This window comes from Apium graveolens, chromosome 10 (genome assembly GCF_009905375.1).
Source record: "Apium graveolens cultivar Ventura chromosome 10, ASM990537v1, whole genome shotgun sequence".
In the NCBI taxonomy this organism is placed as follows: Eukaryota; Viridiplantae; Streptophyta; class Magnoliopsida; order Apiales; family Apiaceae; genus Apium; species Apium graveolens.
The window spans coordinates 222,524,557-222,543,443 of record NC_133656.1 but is presented as its reverse complement, the minus strand read 5'-3'; the positions used below and the strand labels follow the sequence as shown (position 1 = coordinate 222,543,443).

The window sequence follows — 18,887 nt, the reverse complement described above, 5'->3', positions numbered from 1 at the left end:
CGGAATCTGGGGTTGAACCCAGAAACCGACGATGTCGCCGTTTTCCGGCCACCGCCTAACAGCCCCTAAAACCGTCCCCTTTTCCAGAATTTTTAATCATAACCTGTCACAATTCAACCCGGCTATATAAGTGTGGCAACAGTGGCTACAGATGAGCCGTGGTTCGCGATTTCCGGCGAAAAGCCATGGAAACCGGCAACCTCGAGCTCAGTTCCGGCTAAAAGGCCGATGTCCCTGATTACTTAACCAAACTCAATCAATCCAGTACCAAAATGAAGCTGGGATCATCTATAATACGTTCCCACTATCCAAAACATTCAACAACACTAAATTAAACCAAGAAATCAATTTAAAAATCTTGTAAAATTCCAAAACTCGTTTTCACTATTCACTGAACCAAATCACGCAAATAATATATGAAACTCATCCTTAGAACCCCTACAATCATAATCAACCAACAAAATCATCAAACAATTCCTTTAAATCAAAATCCGAATTTAAGTTTAAATAATTCAAAACTGAAAAATATGAAATTGAAAAATAAATACCCATATTCGAAGATTTTGATACGGTTACGATTGTCTCGTCGAGGGCTTCGTTTTGACTATTCATACGTCTCCATCGGATTCCAATAACCTCTTCAAATTCTCGTTTGATTGCGAAGAACACGAAGAACACAGTTCGTTTCTCTAGATAATTATCTATTTAACTGTTTACAAATGATTTTTGGTACAAAATAAAATACGGTAAAGGATATTTATAATTACGGAAAATTAGTATCCCGTTGGATCATCCCGAATATAAAATGGTACGTTTATTTATAAAAACTGATCCAAATGGTATCGGTTTTCGGGATAATTATCCAAATCAGTACAATTTGTACTGCGGTCTTGGTCTCAGCGCCTAGTTACACGTATTACGATGTGATAATTGTGATAGTTTAATAAAAAGCTCCCGTTTATCGAAAATACGAGTTTTATTGATTTACCGAAACGAATATTGTATCAAAAATGTTGCGTCGGGACCAGCGCTGGACAAACCGTACGCCGGATCGAAAAAGTCGAAACATGGAAAATGCTCGGAATATTGCAATTCGGTTAGGAAGGAGTTCTCGGAAGAGTTTCGGGTTGTAAAAACGTAAATACGAATGACGTCGGTTGGTTCCCGTTTTTATAAAATAGGTTTTAAATACCCAGAAAAAGATTTTATAAAATTCATATGATTCCTATAAATTCATAAATCAACATAAAAATAATTAGGAAGATATGACAATTATCTATATTTTATTTGGAACATATAAAAATTTAAATACTCAATTAATAATATTTTTAAATATCCGAACACATTTAACACTTAACAAATAATTCACAGAATAGATACTGAATACATATAATAATTATCTATTAGAAATAATAATTACACGATATATCCCGGATATTACAGTAACTGCACTTTGCAATGACCACAACCTGTATTCCATATGTGTGACATGGTTAAACGTTGATTATAAAATTCACCTTCTTCACGGTACTTCTCTTTCACAGTCAACTCACAAAGTGAATACCAAAGTTGTTCACCAAAAGGATTACCTTCAACTCTGTTTATCGGGTCTTTATTTCTTGCATTTGGACAAAATTTATAAAGAGGAAGCATATTGTCTACATCCGATATGTACCAGTACATATCCTCAAGCAAATGAACAATGTCTACTAACTTCGATTTAAGATCAACCATTCCAACAATATGAGACATTTCTTCAACAACCTGATCTTTTTTATATGGTCTGTACACGGCTCTAAAAAAGACAAAACTAAAATAAGATGGAAAATGATTACCGGAGAGAAAAGAAAGAGTTTGAAGATTATGATCCACATTATTACGCATGAAAAGCATTCGAACCGAGTTATAAAACAATGCTTGCTCAACTTCAAGAGAAATGGCAAGACGAATAAAGCCATGGAATTGGTCACGCCTAACTTGTAGATAATGATTATGGTACTGGTATAGAGCATCCTAATTGAGCTTCTGCAACATCTCTTTAACTTGGATTCGGCTTGCTTTGGTGAAATAGGCCATCAACAACTTTCCAAACATGTGAAAACTATCAAGATCGTGTATTATGAATGCAAACAATATAGCCATAATATCAGTATCAATGCTGAAAATGTTAAAGTTTGCCATGATGTAGTGAAGATAGTGATTTGGTAATGAAGCAGAATTACAATGATAACTGATTATGATAAGGTCTAAATACAACAGTTATATATGTAAAGGCGGGCAAACTTGGAGTTCTCCAACTCTGTATAAATATAAAGTGGTTTATGTATTCCAATTAACTACACTGAATGTGAAGAAAAACTTTTCACTTTCTACTCTACTTTTAAGAGTTATAACTTCAGAAATGCGTAATGATTAAATGGCAGTAAGTTGGATTATTGGAAAATATTAATACATCATTATGACTTGTAATAATAAAAACAGTTGCCAAAATATTTTTACCTTGTGGGAATAAACATAATCATGACTTTATTTGAATAATGTGTCAGTAACAAAATACAACATTGTAGGTAATCGAAAAAAATAGGAATGGAGAATCCATGTAACATCAAATCAAACATATTTTCACATTCACATATTTACTAAGTACAATAATTATTTACATTGATATATAAAACCCATTGGTACATTATTTTTACATTTTTACATAAGGATTCAGTACTTATATATAATTAACAGGAACAAACACAAACAATTGAACATGCTTAAAAATTCACAACAACACCATCTTGAACTGGTTCAGGGTTATCAATTTCAACATCTTGAAACCGGGCTTGTGGAGGGCCAATACCTAAATCCATATTAAGAAATTCTTGAATGTTGTCAATAGGTCGGTCCAACGTCTGCAAATCATGGAGATTTTGTCTACCAATAGATGCCAAGCGTCTTGCAACAGAGTTCCTTTGTGGCTGTACCAAATTAATTTCATAACGAATGTTAGGATCATTAAGACGTGAAAGGATAAATCTGAAAGTGCTCCTAGTATGTGGTGTTAATCCGTCCTCTCTGTAGTACTTGCATTCACGGTAAGCCTGGATATTATCAGTCTCAATGATAACACGTTCATACTGCTCTTGAAATGCTCTACGCATTCCTATCAAAACAGCCCATAAAGCACTATTCAGATTAGTTAGGCCTGGAATGGTGTCATATGTTAATCTAAGAAGAAAGCCATTTGAATCTCTCACAACAACGCCAATGCCATTTCTATTTTGGCCTTCAGGAGCATTCTGAACAAACTCACCGTGAACATTTATCTTGATCCAACCTTGAGCAGAGAATTCTCATACACGTTCAACATGTTCCATGATTACCTGTTTTGTGTTTTTGGTATTCTTACTAAAATGTTTAAAGACCAACTAATCTCAACCATAATGACAGACTTCTATATATTTAAAAAAGATACAGAGATGTGACTGTTGGGGAATGGATGTTGAGTTTTATTTATAAAACAGTTTTTTTTTATTAATAACTAACTTGAAACAGTTATAACTATATAAGATTAACTACCTGTAACATATATAACTAAAAGCAGGAATCAAAAATTTAGTGTTCCTCTTAACATTGCATTAAACATTAAAAATGTGATTATCCAAAATTATGAATTAAACGACAAACAAAATCAAAGAGCAATCTTCATAGATTATAATATAAAAATAAACTTGAAACAACCGGAAATAATGTTTAGAGTTCACTGTGATAAAGAAATATCATAAATAAAAGCTTAGGAAATTGGATTGCAAGATCAAATGCCGCATACATGCCACAAAACAGAAGCACATCATCACTTCTCCCGTAATATTAGAGCATTTTAATGTAATATACGCATACGTTAAGAGATTAACTCAAAAACTATTATTACTATTTACCATTTTTATCTTCTTACTGACGGATTTGCAAGATCCAGGGGTTTTTGAACTCTCGGCCTGATCAAATGACTATAATGCAAACATTTAGTCAATAATGTTTAATTATATTCCAAAATATGCAATAACAGTAATTTATGAAAAAATTCTCATACCTCTGACAAATCAAGGGTAGGGAAATCAACATGATTGGATGATTCAGAAGTTGACATGGCATACATGTTTGAATCATACATGTCTTGGGCCTTGATGATAAAATTTTCAGAAACATCTTTGGCTGCATGAACTTCAACAACAACAATAATTTCTTTCCCGTCCATGACATGCAGAAATGCAGGAAACACTTTAGCAGCTACCTCTTCCTGTTTTCATAATTAAGTCATCAACATAATTGGTATGTATTGCAAACAATTTATAATATAGAAACAAATTTTAAAAATGTAATTGATTGAACCTTTGTTTGCTTCAAATAAAGATGTGAAGCAGAGCATCCTATGAGCCGTTTCACAATACGATCCATGAGAAGAATGCTCCATGAGAACGATTGATCCACAACAACAGCCTTTACACTGAATATGTGAGTGAAAAAAAGTATTAAATAATTCAACATTTCGTAATCCAAAGAAATTGTACCAACCGAATGTTAAATATATTATTTCCTATGTGTCAATAACTTTTTTCAGCAACTGGAAAAGTGCGATTACATTTACCGCATTTAAATATATTCCCAACTTCAACAACTTCTAATTGACATTTGCTACATGAATATGAAAACCAAGGATGTCCTTCCTCTAACTTAGAAATTGTCAAACCACAATACAATTTCTTCTGCAAATGATAATTTTGAGGATAATGTTATAAATGAAAATTATACTGCATATAAATCTAAGATAATGCTCTAAAACTTTTGTCAAAAAAGAATTAACCTCAACACTGCCAACAACATTGTCAACTAATGTTTTCAGATTTATAAACTCATAAGGAGAGGCCAATGTTAACGCATAGCTATTATCCGTATCATCCTTCGACGGCTTATAGCCTTCAAGTTCAAGCCTACACATTATATAATGTACATATCATATGCAATCTTGACAAAATATGGAAAAGGAGTAAATGTTTATAAGATTGTACTTGTTTCTCATCTCAAGTACACACTCATCATCAAGATTGAAGTACACTTTCGAGGATGCCAAGCTGCTGATTTGAAGCGTATTTAAAGTTTTAAAGCAATATGTATCTTATATAAAATGTAATTTAATATAACCGTGTATAACCTTACTGACAAATTAGTATATAGCATAAAATACTAAAGATCAAACCGTTGTATGTTCCTAGCTTTACGCTTGTCAAGATTACAATAACATTTTCCTCATGGTTATATTCCTCATATTGATCACTGACAACTTTCTCCATATCTCCCCATATACCAACCCTGTGCTTGTTGCTACAATGTAATCAAGTAAACATTTAATTATTTATTGATCAAGGTCCCAGAATTGATAACGACGTAAAAATTAATAAAAAATTGTTTGTTGAATTAAAAGAATAACCTTGCATCACAAATCTTGAATCGAACAATATCCCTATCTCCAAACTTAATGGGAATTTTGCTTACTTTAATAAAGTCTTCAACAACTCCAATTATATCTATAATATATAAACACATGGATTGCAGTCAGAACTTTTATAACAATTGTTAATACAAATAATAATAAACCAAATAGGAAAGACGAAGTAACCTATAGCAAATTCTGGATTTTCTTTAGGACCATATTTTCTGGCTTCATCCATCAAATCACCCAAATCCATAAATTCAAATTTGTATTTTGGAATCATAACATAATCGGTGCATGGTTGGAAAGTGGTAGCATTTGTAAATCTTATAGATGTGTCTGTGAAAACAGGCTTTAAATTCCCAGAAGCATCCCTAATCATAAACGTGTCAATAATATAAACAGCTCCTTCAACAATATTCTTCCCAATAAGTTTCCAAGTATCAGCAAAAGAAAATGCATGAATATGAGTATTCTGCACACAGTATAAAGTGGAAAAGTATAATCATAAATATCCATTATAAAAATGTAAACATAATCAATATAGAACGAAATCAACAGATTAGGTAATTACATCACCATCAAGAAGAATGAGATTTCAGCCTTTCGTTATTCCTGATTCAGAAGACACAGTAGGCCACATTCTTGTAACTCTTGCCTTCTTCCAATCTGACCTAGACTTGTCAAGACTTAAAATGTGTTCAAACATGAGGGCTTCCATCTTTGCAAGATTCTGTGAAAACAATTTGTAATTTATATTAAACAAGATGATCTATTATTAGAATTTAAAAGTCACAACTCCTGAGAGAGCTTACATGTTCTATTCTTAATCGAGGTACTGAACTTAGAATATCACACCGACGTGGTGGTCTTTTTGTAGTCCATTACCCTACATTAACGGGAATGATAATTGATGACATGTTGTTGAATGAAGTGCACGACAAACATATATTACGGATTTGATCTTTCCCTTTTACTACGGGCATAAGGCCTGTAAAGGGATAATCTAATCAGCCTTTAACTGAATCATAAACATATCCTTTGATTGGATAAATTATTATTTGATACGATGAGGATCAATGTGATTGGCTCAGCATCAAGTTAGTTAGATGGATTAGTGGGAACTAATTATACAGCTTTGTTATATACATGCCATTCTTTTTTTTATTTTTAAATACAATAAATAGTTTTTCCAAACGAAATGACATAAAATTATAATAATAAAATCAAATTCAACTATTAAACAAATCACATACCACGAAATAAGGATTTCAAGTACAAAATACTCATGGTCAAACAATTACAATAAGTTAGTTAAATCAAATATTATCACAATTTAGGAAGGTTGTAGAAGACTTCTTCAAACACAACATTTGATGTTATATTTGCGCTTTTCTCATTATCATCATCAATAAGAATATGTAGTCATTCTGGAGATGTAACACGGGATATTGCAACGTATAACTGACCATGAGAGAATACGGGCCGAGGAAGATACAATCCAACTGTGTCCAATGATTGACCTTGGCTCTTGTTCACAGTCATGGCAAAACATAGTTGGAGAGGAAATTGTGTTCTTTTAAATTCAAATGGCCAATTTGTGTCTGTTGGGACCATATCGATTCTTGGAATTAGATGTTTCGTACCAACTTTAGATCCACAGAGAATTTGACATTCTATACTATTTTTTTTGCAGCCAGTAACTATCATCCTTGTACCATTGCATAGACCCATAATCTGATATAAATTCCTCATCAACATAACAACAGCTCCAACCTTTACTTTCAACTCATGTTTAGGCATACATGGCATATTTATGGAGTTCAGATACTCAACTGGAAATGATGAATCAAAGTCATTCTCGTCAGCACCCCTGTCTTCAATTGAATCTTGGCTGAGATAAGTATGCATATTACCCGGAACTCTTTCAAGAATATGTGCATTGATGTCATCAACTACAATGTTTGTTGGAGTCAAAATAGATCTCGATCTCATATACTCCTGTGAATGCAAGTTATTCTGAAAATCTGGATATATAATGTCAATTAGGGTTTTAATGGGACTTTTCAAAGGACTCTTGACAACATATTCATCAGGAACTACAAACTCATTTTCAACATCTGCACGATGAGTATCAATGCATTCAACTTTTCCGTCTCCAATCTCAAGTTGCCATTTACTAAAGTCAGCTATTACTTTATTTCTAGCTTCAGAATTACCTGAATGTAATCTCATGTTCTGACTAAGAAGAAAGACCCTGCAAGATTTCCAAAGCCGGGATTTGTTAAATGATGCATTCACTATTTCAGCCCTTCCAGCCTTAGGCAGAACAGGTAATATCTGTCGAAAATCGCCTCCAAAAACAACTGTAATACTACCAAAGGGTCTTTTTCCTCGTTCTACATCAACGGCAACCATTATGTCTCACAAGCTTCTGTCCACGGCTTCAAATGCATAGCGATGCTGCATTGGAGCTTCATCCCATTTTATAAGACTTGTGTGCTGCATCAACTCTGCAATGTATGTACCATGTTTTATTCCAGCAATAGAACTCTGATCTAATTTAAGCGGTATTTTAAACCTAGAATGAGCTGTTCGGCCACCAGGAAGAAATGTAGCGGCAATTCCTGAGCCTGCAACAGGAAGAACAATCTTTCCTTCTGATCGAAAATGTGAACAAACACTACTAGAAAAAGTAGAATAGACATCGCTTCAAAGACATCGGTTGCTTATTGCACTGATGTAAAAGGTGTTTTAGACACCGGTTTTGAGCAAGCGATGTCTTTTGTGTTTATAAACATCGGTGTTTTAGCCCAACTGATGTTAAAAGTCTATTTTAAAAAATTTAATCAGCGCGCCTTCCCCATTTCCCCCCTTAACCAAATACTTCATTCCCTTTTAAAGATTTCCCCCTTATTTTTTTCCTTAGAAAAATTCCCCCTCTTTTCAACCAAATGTTCCCCTCTTTTTAGTTAAAAAAAATTAAAAATCAAAATCAAAATCATAAAATATAAAACACAGATCGTAACATTAAAACAAAAAGTCCCCTCTCTCGTCTCTCACTCTTCTGTGCTCTCATCCAAGAACACCCACCACTCTCTCAATATGCTATCTCTCTGTGTGGAATGTTGTCTCTCTCTTGTGTTATCTTCTCTCTCTCTCTCTGCTCTCATATCTTTCTGTGCTGTCTGTTTAAAGATAAGTCGAAGTTTAAGTCGGAGTTCAAGTTTAAGTCGGGGTTCAAGTTGGGGTTCAAGTCTGAGTTGGAGGTTAAAGCTTGAATGAATTAAGTAAGTTTTAAACCCTAATTTAGAATTGGGGGTTTCAATTTGAAAACTTAATTTTTTATTTTTTAATTAGTAGAGTGATTGTTCTTATTGTGCATAATACATTGAGCATGTTAATATAAGTTGTGCAATTTTTCATGTTTTTAATCGTTTTCAGTAGTGTTCTACATTGGGTAATTTTTTAATATTTTAATTGTTTTAAATTTTCTTGAGCATTGTTATGAATTTGTTTCTTGTTATGGATTTTCAGGCTGTTAATTTATCTACAGTTACACCTCGCTTGTGATTCTGACAGAAGGAGGTCCTTGTAATTTTTCACTTCCAACAAACTATACAGTAATTCAATTTGTTGAGTTATATATGTTTGTGCAACATGCTTAACAAATAGAGACCTCAGAGATGTTAATATATGGCCATTGGTTTAGATTCAATGTGTTTGTCACATTGAATTGAAAGTATTTCAATATCTTTTCATTGGAATTTATTGGACTTGCTATTCTTGTTTAATCAACAAGTTTTCTTGCTGTATTGTTTTTAAAGAATTTATCTGTACCTGTTTTGGGTTCAGTCAAACATAAGTAGGCATTAAATGATAGAAACACAAAAAATCACAATCGGACTCTGTTTTGTTAGTAATAGGTTTAATAACTGCTAGATGCTAAAACTCAACTTCCGATCTATTAAACTTCTGTAACGCAAGTAAAAGAGTTTCTTTGTTTTGAAGTGGTTTGAAATTATAGAAACACAAAAAATCACAATCGGACTCTGTTTTCTTAGTAATAGGTTTAATGATTGCTAGATGCTAAAACTCAATTGCAGAATTGAACTTCTATAACGCAAGTAAAAGAGTTTCTTTGTTTTGAAGTGGTTTAAAATACTTTTGCGTTTCAGGTTGCAGATTTAATTGGAAAAGACACAGATCTTATGGAAGGGTTCAAGGATTTTCTGTAACTATGCGAAGGAACTGGTAATTTTTATGAAAAGAAATGCTGAATTGTTCATTTTGTATCTGTCTACACTTTTTTTAATCTTTTGTAATCCACTTTTGCAGATGGATTCCTTGCTGGGGTAATGAGAAAAAGTATGCTTTTGATTTCTGGTTGTTATTATTATATGGCAGCACATTAGGTTTTACTTTTATGATTGCAGCATGTTGATGAATACCAGTTCAAATGCTAAAAAATTTTCTTGATTAATGTAATGAGAATCCTGCTGAAGTCATTAAATGATTGCAGAACATTTTTGGACTGAAGGATTTGCATCCAAAACACTGAAGGTAGAGGAAAGAGAAAGGGATCCTCGACGTGACATAGATATAATTAAAGAAAGGGACAGGGTGAAGGAGAAATATTGGGGAAAATCCATACAAGAGCTGGATCTCACTAGCTGTCAGCGGTGTACTCCTAGTTACACGCTTCTTCCTGATGATGTAGGATTATGTCAATGTTTTCTATTTTCTTGTGGAAACTACTGTTCTTGTGTTGGTTGCTTAGCAGTGCTTAAACTTTTCTCTTTTTCAGTATCCAATACCATTGGCAAGTTAGAAATCAGAGCTGAGAGCACATGTCCTGAATGATCACTGGGTATCTGTGACTTCAGGTAGTGAGGATTACTCTTTCAAACATATGCGCAGAAACCAATATGAAGAGAGTCTGTTTAGATGTGAAGATGATAGGTACAATGTCTACCTGTATCTATCATTTATCTGTCAGTGTCATATTCTAATTTGTTTTGACGAATTGTTGATTTGTCAAGTTTCACAGTTTCCAAATTTTGTTGTAGCAAGGTAGAATAATTTCAAATATCAAGTTTGATGTATAGTTTATGAAATATTTAGTTAACATATAAAAAAGTTTTACTTTTCCTTCTCACTTCCATATAAAGTTACTATGAATTTATTGATATGACACCATCCCGTGGTGGTTCAAATTTATAAAGTATTTGACTCGTCAACCAATGTTGTGATGTTGTTTCTGCTTGGCTTAAACCTTTTCTGATTATTCCAGGTTTGAGCTCGATATGTTGCTGCAATCTGTGACTGCAACTGCTAAGCGCGCCGAGGAGTTACTGAACATCATGAACAAAAATTCTATAAATTCTGAAGTAGAAACAAGAGGAGTGGTCGAAGTGTCGGTTAGATTTCAATAAAGTTTGGGCTGAAATCTATGCTAAGAATCATTACAAGTCGCTTGATCACCGTAGTTTCTATTTCAAGCAACAAGATTCAAAGAATTTGAGCACAAAATTTAAGTAAAAAAATTCCCTGGTATTCATTGTTGATAGACATTATTGTTGGGTGTTACATGGTAATTTCCTTTTTGTTAAATTAGCTTAAACAAATTATGGCTCGGTGCATTAGCAATCATAGTTATCAATTTTTGGACCAAGTTATGACATGGCTTTTAGGCAGTTATTGTTGCTGAAAAATTAAAATTTCAAGAAAGGTAAAAATGGAAGTTAACAAGCAAGCACAATGACGGATACATAAACAGATGCATCAGAATATCTGTTAAGTTCAAGTTTTTTTTGTTTTTTGTCCAATGTAGATACCAGCACCTACCTACTTACCGTTAACACATGCAAGTGTCATATTTAGTACCATTGTCTGTGTTTCTAACTGTATGTGGCTTACATATATCATCATTGAGAAGTGGCTTTGTATTGTTGATATGTTTCAGTTTTTAATCAAGTAACGTGAAGTATATTTCTTTTCATAAGGTTTCTGGCAAGTGTTTGTATTAATGATGGCACATATTAATCGCTTACAGTTCCATTTCGTCTTTGTTTTTAGAATATATACGGAGGATGAACCATTTTCTCTCTTGTAATTAATATGGCCATTTTAATTTTGGCTTTACATACTTTGGGAAAGTTCATTTCTTGATGTTTAATTGCTTCCTGCTCCATTGTTCTACTTTGACATGCAGCATTAGTGAGTGAAGTTAAAGAACTAAAAGAGAAAAGAAAGCAGGAGGATTAAGTTGTTGCTTATGCTATGACTTAAAATGGTTGATTTTTGTTATAGGATGGAATCAGTGTTTTGAGTTTTATTGCTCGAGCAAAGTCTTGCTCAAGAAACCCGTAATCCTGACCATAGGCTACTTGTGTCGGTAAACAATCATAGGCATCAACTAGCAACTAGTCTTGAGACAGTAAAGTGGCAGGTGAATGTCAAGCTTTTTTGGTGTTTTTCTTTGTTTCTATTGTTTTAGGATAGTTATTTGTTACAGCTGTTTTAATAGCTTGAAGTATTTTACAACAAAATTAATCCTCTCAGGTCTATCAAAAACTTATTATCATCGTACGGGACCAGAGGCTACAGGAGCTTTACTAAGGAGTGGGAAGATGCAGAAGAATAAGGGCGTTTCTCAAATGATATTTTACATGTTATTGTCGGTACCAAGTCAAATTCTTTGTATAGACAGTAGTAGAATATATGGATGGATATGTGTAGTACTTGATATTTGGATTAGATGAATCTGTTGTACCGGATGTTTGAATATTGGTTGTTAAATTTATAGATAACTAGTATTATGCAACAATTGGTTTTGGTAGTTCATTGGTTTTTGGAATCAATATTTTTAAAAAGTGCATTAATAAAACAGGTACAAACATCATTACAATGGAAAATGATGTTTGTCAAAGCTTAATACATCTGTTCTAGTGGACCATTGACATCAGTAAAAACCGATGTTAAATACTACAGCAAAAAAAATCTTAAAACAAAAAACTGATGTTATTAAGTATTATAGACATCAGTTTGTTACAAATAGACATCGGTTACCAATTAAGAACCGATGTCAAAGGTATTGTTAACATCAATTTTTGATGAAAACTGTTGTTACCGGCACTAGTAACATCAGTTTATTGGTTAAATTGAAAGATTTTGCTTAGCTCACATATATTTAAATTGATAAAAATACCATATTATGATGATATATGAAGATTAGATATGCATGAGAAATTTAATATCAAGATATAGAAATCGGTTTTAAACAAAGAACTGATGTTATATGTTGTATTTACCATCAGTTTAAAACCGATGTTAAATGGGGGGTGTTTAACATCACCCACGAAGACATCGGTTTTTAGTCGATGTCTATTGAAGTTTTTCTAGTAGTGAAAGAGTTTGCCAAAGAAACGTTTTACCGCATCCACCGCTCCCGTAAACAAAAAACATTCCACCTTTATTTTTGTTTACATTATCAACAACTGCATTATATACATCCAGCTGCCTTGAGTTCAGATTTTTATGAGCTTTGTCATGATTAAGTCTCAATTCTTCTTTTTTGTAGCTAGTTTCCTCAACAATAAGATGATTGACAAAAAGTGTGAAAAATCGTTCGTCAGGAAATGGCATCATATGAAAATCTCTTAAGGACTTACCAACATCATTTAACAACTTTTCAATCTCTACAAAAAAAAATGGTAAATGTTCCGACATCTAAATAAAAATAATAAAAATAATACTACAAAGTAACAAACGTATCATGTATTTAATACTGATCACACACCTGCTAAAGCATAGTTCTGGATTTCATACTCGGACAGTGTTAAATGAATGTTATCTGGAATCTTACGCCTAATATAAAGAACATCGTCTGACAATGCTGGCCAGTGTTTTTCCCATAGCGCAAGCGGATCAGACACTGACCAATATGCCAGTATGTTAACAAACATAGCCCGAATTTGGGTTGGCATAGCTGAGAATGCATTTTCTTCCAAAGCATCATGTCATTGCTTGTCATTATTCAACAGACCAAGAGCACCACATGCTTCCTTAAATGTATCATATGTAGTTCCATCAATAGTGCGCAACTGAGAGAAAGATAAAGCACATTTACATCTAAGTAACAGCATTCGAAGATATAATAATTCACCAGTTGTTGCATGAACCTCTGCTAACCTCCCAACCACATCACCTCTTTGTCTAAGCTTCCATTTAGTAGTTTTCTTTATCCATGTAAACTGGGTGGGAAAGTCAGAATACGTAAAATTTCGAGCTTGTGGAAATTCACTGTTAGCTACAAACCAAGCCTCGAGTTTACTTTTTTTGGAAGTCGCGTTATTGCACACATTCTCCAAATCTGCAGATTCTGAAAATTCAAGTACTTTTGACCGGGCAAATGTATTGGTAAGCGTTCAACACTTGGGGAACGATGGTGAATGTCAAACCCAAAAATCCTCCACGATGCCTCAGATGCACAAACATATCTACCATCAAGAAAATTCTTTACCTCATCCAAATTCTTCACGGATCTTGCAGTTTGTTCACTCCCTGATTTGTTACTTTTCTTCTTTAACAACATTGTAGCAGTGTCATGACCCTTTAAACAACACTTGAAGAGATATTTCAACGATCTTGAACTGTTACAAATTTCCAGATTTATATGACACTGAAACCGCAACAAAAGATCTCGATTGTATGGAACTACATATTGATTGTCAAGGTTGATCCATTTTTTGTTGATAACTCTACCAGTGTTACGCCTCCGATAAACAGGAAAACCACAATCGTCAAAATAGGTATTACCCTTAAACTTGCAAAATAAAATATTACATGCGTCGAGATTAATAATAAAATAGACTTATTACAGAACATATGTATCATTCTATTTATTCACACCTCTTTGGGAAATGACGCATGCATTTTCCTTTAACCATACATGGAGATGTGTATAAGTCTTTACCACAGGGTCCATGCATCATGTAGTTTTTAACAGCTTCACATGCTATTGGATCAGAATTCTTATCTGGTATTTCAGCAGAAACTAACTGGTCAACCTTTTCAATAGAATTAGGTCTGCTTTCAGGGCTCATCCAGATTAGTATATGCACGTGTGGAAAACCACGCTTCTGGAATTCAATTACATGCATAACTGTGCAAAATATAAGTAAAGAAAATATTAAATCTATGCATGTATGTAGATATGATTAAAAAAATTAAATATAAAATTGTCGGTGTCCAGAAAAATAAATTTACCTCCTATACACTTTCCAAAGTAGTTCTTCTTTTTAATCAAATCTAATAGCTGATCAAGCTTCAGTTTAAAAACGCGAGAAACAATATCTGGTGCATCAACAGGATCAACATTGGGCAACAATTTAAGCATTTCTTGTATCTCTGGCCACTTTGAGTTGCAAGTCATGGTGAGAAATAAGGATGGATGACCAATTGCACGACATATCGCCAAGGAATCCTTAAAGTATTGAGACATGTATCATTGGGATCCAGTGAATGAAGCAGGCAGTATAACAGCTTTTCCAACATGCATTGGATCATGGTCTCCTTTACTGAGAGCATCACACACAGAATTATACAAATCAGCACGGATGGTAGTTTGATGCGTTGAAACCCAGTCTAATCTATATTGTTCAATGGCAGCAAACTGATCCATAACATATTGTTGCCACAAACGTCCTGCAAGGTATGGCGTTAAACCTGAAATTAATGAGACGATGGTGAAAATATGCACATAGCCATTACGCATTTTATATTCAAATCACATTGCTTACTTTTAGTAAATACCTTCAGAAGTGCGTATCATAATCTTGTAACAATAATATTCTCTTAGTGAAACATGTCGCCTCTGTGTTGAGTCAGGATCAAGGTCTTCATCATCTAAATTCTCTATTTCAGAGTATTTATTGCTTATCAGAGGTATACATTTATGATAACCCTCGGTTCCCCAAGGAAACAGTTGTGGATATTGCAACTGCATGAAATATGGATCTGTTTCATATATCCTCTTCAATCCTTCTTGTTTGGAATTCACAATCGTGTCTCTAAAACCACCGGTATCCGTATCATCACTAACAATGAAAGCAACAACTTTATCAGATGGAGTAATATGGTTTGGTCTACCGCTAGAAGATTGAGATGATATGAGGACTAACTTAAACTCATCCAGCTCTTCATTTTCAAACCGATTCCGAGCCATGCGAAAAGCTTTGACTAACTCATTATTCTTGTCTAACATACCTAAAAGTTCCTCGACAATATCTGGATCAACATTGTCAGAAGCACCTCCCATTGCATTGATTCTATTCTCAACCTCATTTTGCGTGTCGTATATGTAGAGCTGGCAGAATTTGGGTGAAGATCCATCTAACGGTACTAAACTCCCAACCAAATGATAGTTTTGACCTTGTAAGCGAAAATAATACGGAGAGCTACCTCTGTTTATTGAGTTATCAATCTTACCACCGGTGGAAGTGAATTGGAACATACAGTTGTACACTCTTATGTACTGTTTAAAATGCCTCGATTTCTCACCATCAAGTAACAAAGAAGCTAGTGGTTCTGGTGGCGGCCTTTCTTTTGGCAAATGTATCTGACCATTACGACAACACATAGAAAATGTGGGCTCTTTACGCGGACATGATTTATTATTACGCTCTTCGTTCCACATAGTAGCACCACATTTATTGCACAACTTTGACGGAGGACCAAGATCCATATATCCACGCCACAAATTCTGATTCAATATTACCTCTTCCATGTCATCTTGATATATATCATCAATTCCAACATCTGAATCACTTGACTCTGAATCCACAAATTCAACCACATTATCAAAATCTGATATCAAATTCCTCTTTTCTGGATATGCTTGTTCTTTATCCTTTCCTTTACTCTTTCTTGACTTCAGTTCATGGGGATTATGAAAACTTGACCGTAAAGGAGACGTCGGAGGTTGACATATTCGTCCATGTTCAAATATTTTATTAGAATTTGAAAATGCGTCACCATTATTCATAGAGGATGTACCAGGTCTTTTTCCTATCACTGCTGAAGGGTGAACAAATACTTCAGCATACAAATCAGTGAATGGTAATAATGGGATCAATCCCAGCAAGGTAAATTTTTTTATAAATTCGCATATTAGGAAACATGTAATAACAAAACGTACACATGGGATCTGTATAAATCTTCTCAATATTAGGGCCACGTACCCTGCATTTCTTAGCTGCAACAAAATTCACAAATGAATTTTTAATTATTTTTACAACAATAAAAACATGAAATCTTATAAATGAACATGCATAATCATGTATTAATGTGCATCACACAAAACTTACTATGTGGTATTGTCTTCCTATTATCAATATTGGGACCACGTAATCTATATTTCTTAGCTGCAGCAAGAAATAACAATGGATTATTGTTGGTCGTAATAGCAAATAAAACATAAAGTATTAAATTTTTATAAATTAGAAAATTCATAAACTGATTAATAGGTAACACACATGATTCTTCTGAAGGCGTAATTTTTTTTCTTGGTTATTCATTGAAACACTGTTATTAATAGCTAAAATATTCTCAATATTGCGAACCCGACTCTACGTTTCACAGCTGTAACAAACAACATAATATAATGTTAGCAATTTAGTAAACGCAAAAGAGCATACACAAATCTTTATTTCAGTATAAAGTTATAATATAACGTACACGACAAATTGGTAATATCTGAGAGTGTAGCAGGTTGATCCATGCACCTAGCAATTGGAGTGTTATTCTCTTCAACTGTAATCCCCGAAATAGGTGAAATTTGTACACTGACAGGCGTGCTATTTGATCCACCAAGAGGTCTCAAACCTACACTTCTGCTCATATGTTTCAAATCTACAATACAAAAAAAAACAGAACAAATAGTCATACAAACATTCCCACTTTTGCACTTTAAATTGGTAAAAAAAATCCAAATACCTGTGAAGGAAGTCCGGGTGGTTCTATTAGATGAAACATCAGCAACAAAATTAGATGGATTGTGTGGACTGGAATCTCGCAATACATTTGTATTACTATTGAATAATGGCTGTAAAGGAGACCTAAATCCAACTACAAAATGCATATGAATCATGAGTTCCCAACATTCACTAATGTAACAGATAATAAACAAATATAATGGAAAACATACCAGATGATAATGCAGAACCTGGTGACTGTGTATTCGAGACTGTAACATTGGGACTCTGATTTTCTTTTTCAACACATACGTTTCTACGCTTCACAACTGATTCAATGAGACGAATATAAGAACATGAATTAGATTACAATCTACATACAAAATGTAAGAGGAAGAATGATATTCACCATTCGACTCAGAAACAGGAAAACTTGGGATAGCCTGCAACAGAGAAGATTGATTTGAGCCCTGATCTGATGAATCTTGGTTACAAATCAAACGTTTCAACCCTACGGACAAAAACATAAAATCATTCAAAATCATATAACACTTAACGTGCATGATAGTTAACAGTTATTCATGATGAAATCAAACCTAAAAGTGATGTCCTTGCAGAGCCTGAGCCTTCCAGGGAGCGTGAATCCATGCTTGACAGGAGATCGGCGGAGCAAAATCATTCGATTGGGAAGAACAGTAGAGGAAACCTATTAATCAGTTACTACATTTAGCACCAGTTTGAGAGAGAAAAAAATTCAAAAAAATTTGAACGTACTAATCAGTTGTTACAATTAGGGGGGTCTAGCTGTATAATAGGTTAGTTTGTATATGGGTTATAAAATATTTAAATCTTAAAAGATCCATGGATATGTGTATAATATATTGTTTTATGTGTAAAACAATTAAATGGGTCATGGATAGTGGGTCATGGGTAAATTCATGGGTAAATTTAGTGGGTAAATTCTAAATGGGCATTAGTAACCTTAAGATAATATAGATTTTTTTTAAAAAAATAAAATATTAATATGAGACTAAATACTAGTTACAAGTACTGTTCAAACCATTGGTTGAGAGCCAAAATAACAAACAAAATAATTTTTTTTATTTTTTTATCAAATCATTAAAATATATAGATCTTAACATCCGTACAGTTGGATCATCTATAAATATTTAAAAAAAATTGAAACGTTAATAAGAGACTCAATACTGGTTACAAGTACGGGTCAAAACACCGGTTGACTGTTAAAATAACAAACCAAATATATTTATTTTCTAAATTTTTTGTTATATAACTAAAATATATAGATTTTAACATCCGTATGGCTGGATCATTCATAAATTTTTTTTATAAAATTGAAACATTAATATGGAGACTTACAAGTACTGTTCAAACCATTGGTTGATTGTCAAAATAACATATAAACTAAATATATTTTT

The 18,887-nt window shown here is 33.5% G+C and overlaps 2 protein-coding genes and 1 long non-coding RNA gene across 3 annotated transcripts; 1 reads left to right on the top strand and 2 right to left on the bottom strand.

Moving 5' to 3' along the window:
- Window positions 1-6,901: 6,901 nt before the first annotated feature.
- Window positions 6,902-7,894, bottom strand: LOC141691886 (uncharacterized). Its single transcript, XM_074496637.1, has one exon. The coding sequence runs from the start codon at window positions 7,892-7,894 to the stop codon at window positions 6,902-6,904; it is 993 nt and encodes a 330-aa protein (XP_074352738.1).
- Window positions 7,895-9,653: 1,759 nt separating this feature from the next.
- LOC141690152 (uncharacterized) lies at window positions 9,654-10,132 on the top strand. Its single transcript, XR_012562670.1, has 3 exons — window positions 9,654-9,730; window positions 9,815-9,844; window positions 9,999-10,132. It is a non-coding gene; the product is annotated as an uncharacterized LOC141690152 (long non-coding RNA).
- A 2,730-nt stretch (window positions 10,133-12,862) lies between these two features.
- LOC141691884 (uncharacterized) lies at window positions 12,863-14,981 on the bottom strand. Its single transcript, XM_074496636.1, has 5 exons — window positions 14,747-14,981; window positions 14,454-14,642; window positions 13,524-13,859; window positions 13,278-13,412; window positions 12,863-13,176 (listed from the first exon to the last, which is right to left on the bottom strand). Exons 1-5 carry the CDS (start codon window positions 14,979-14,981, stop codon window positions 12,863-12,865), a joined length of 1,209 nt encoding a protein of 402 aa, XP_074352737.1.
- Window positions 14,982-18,887: the final 3,906 nt, after the last annotated feature.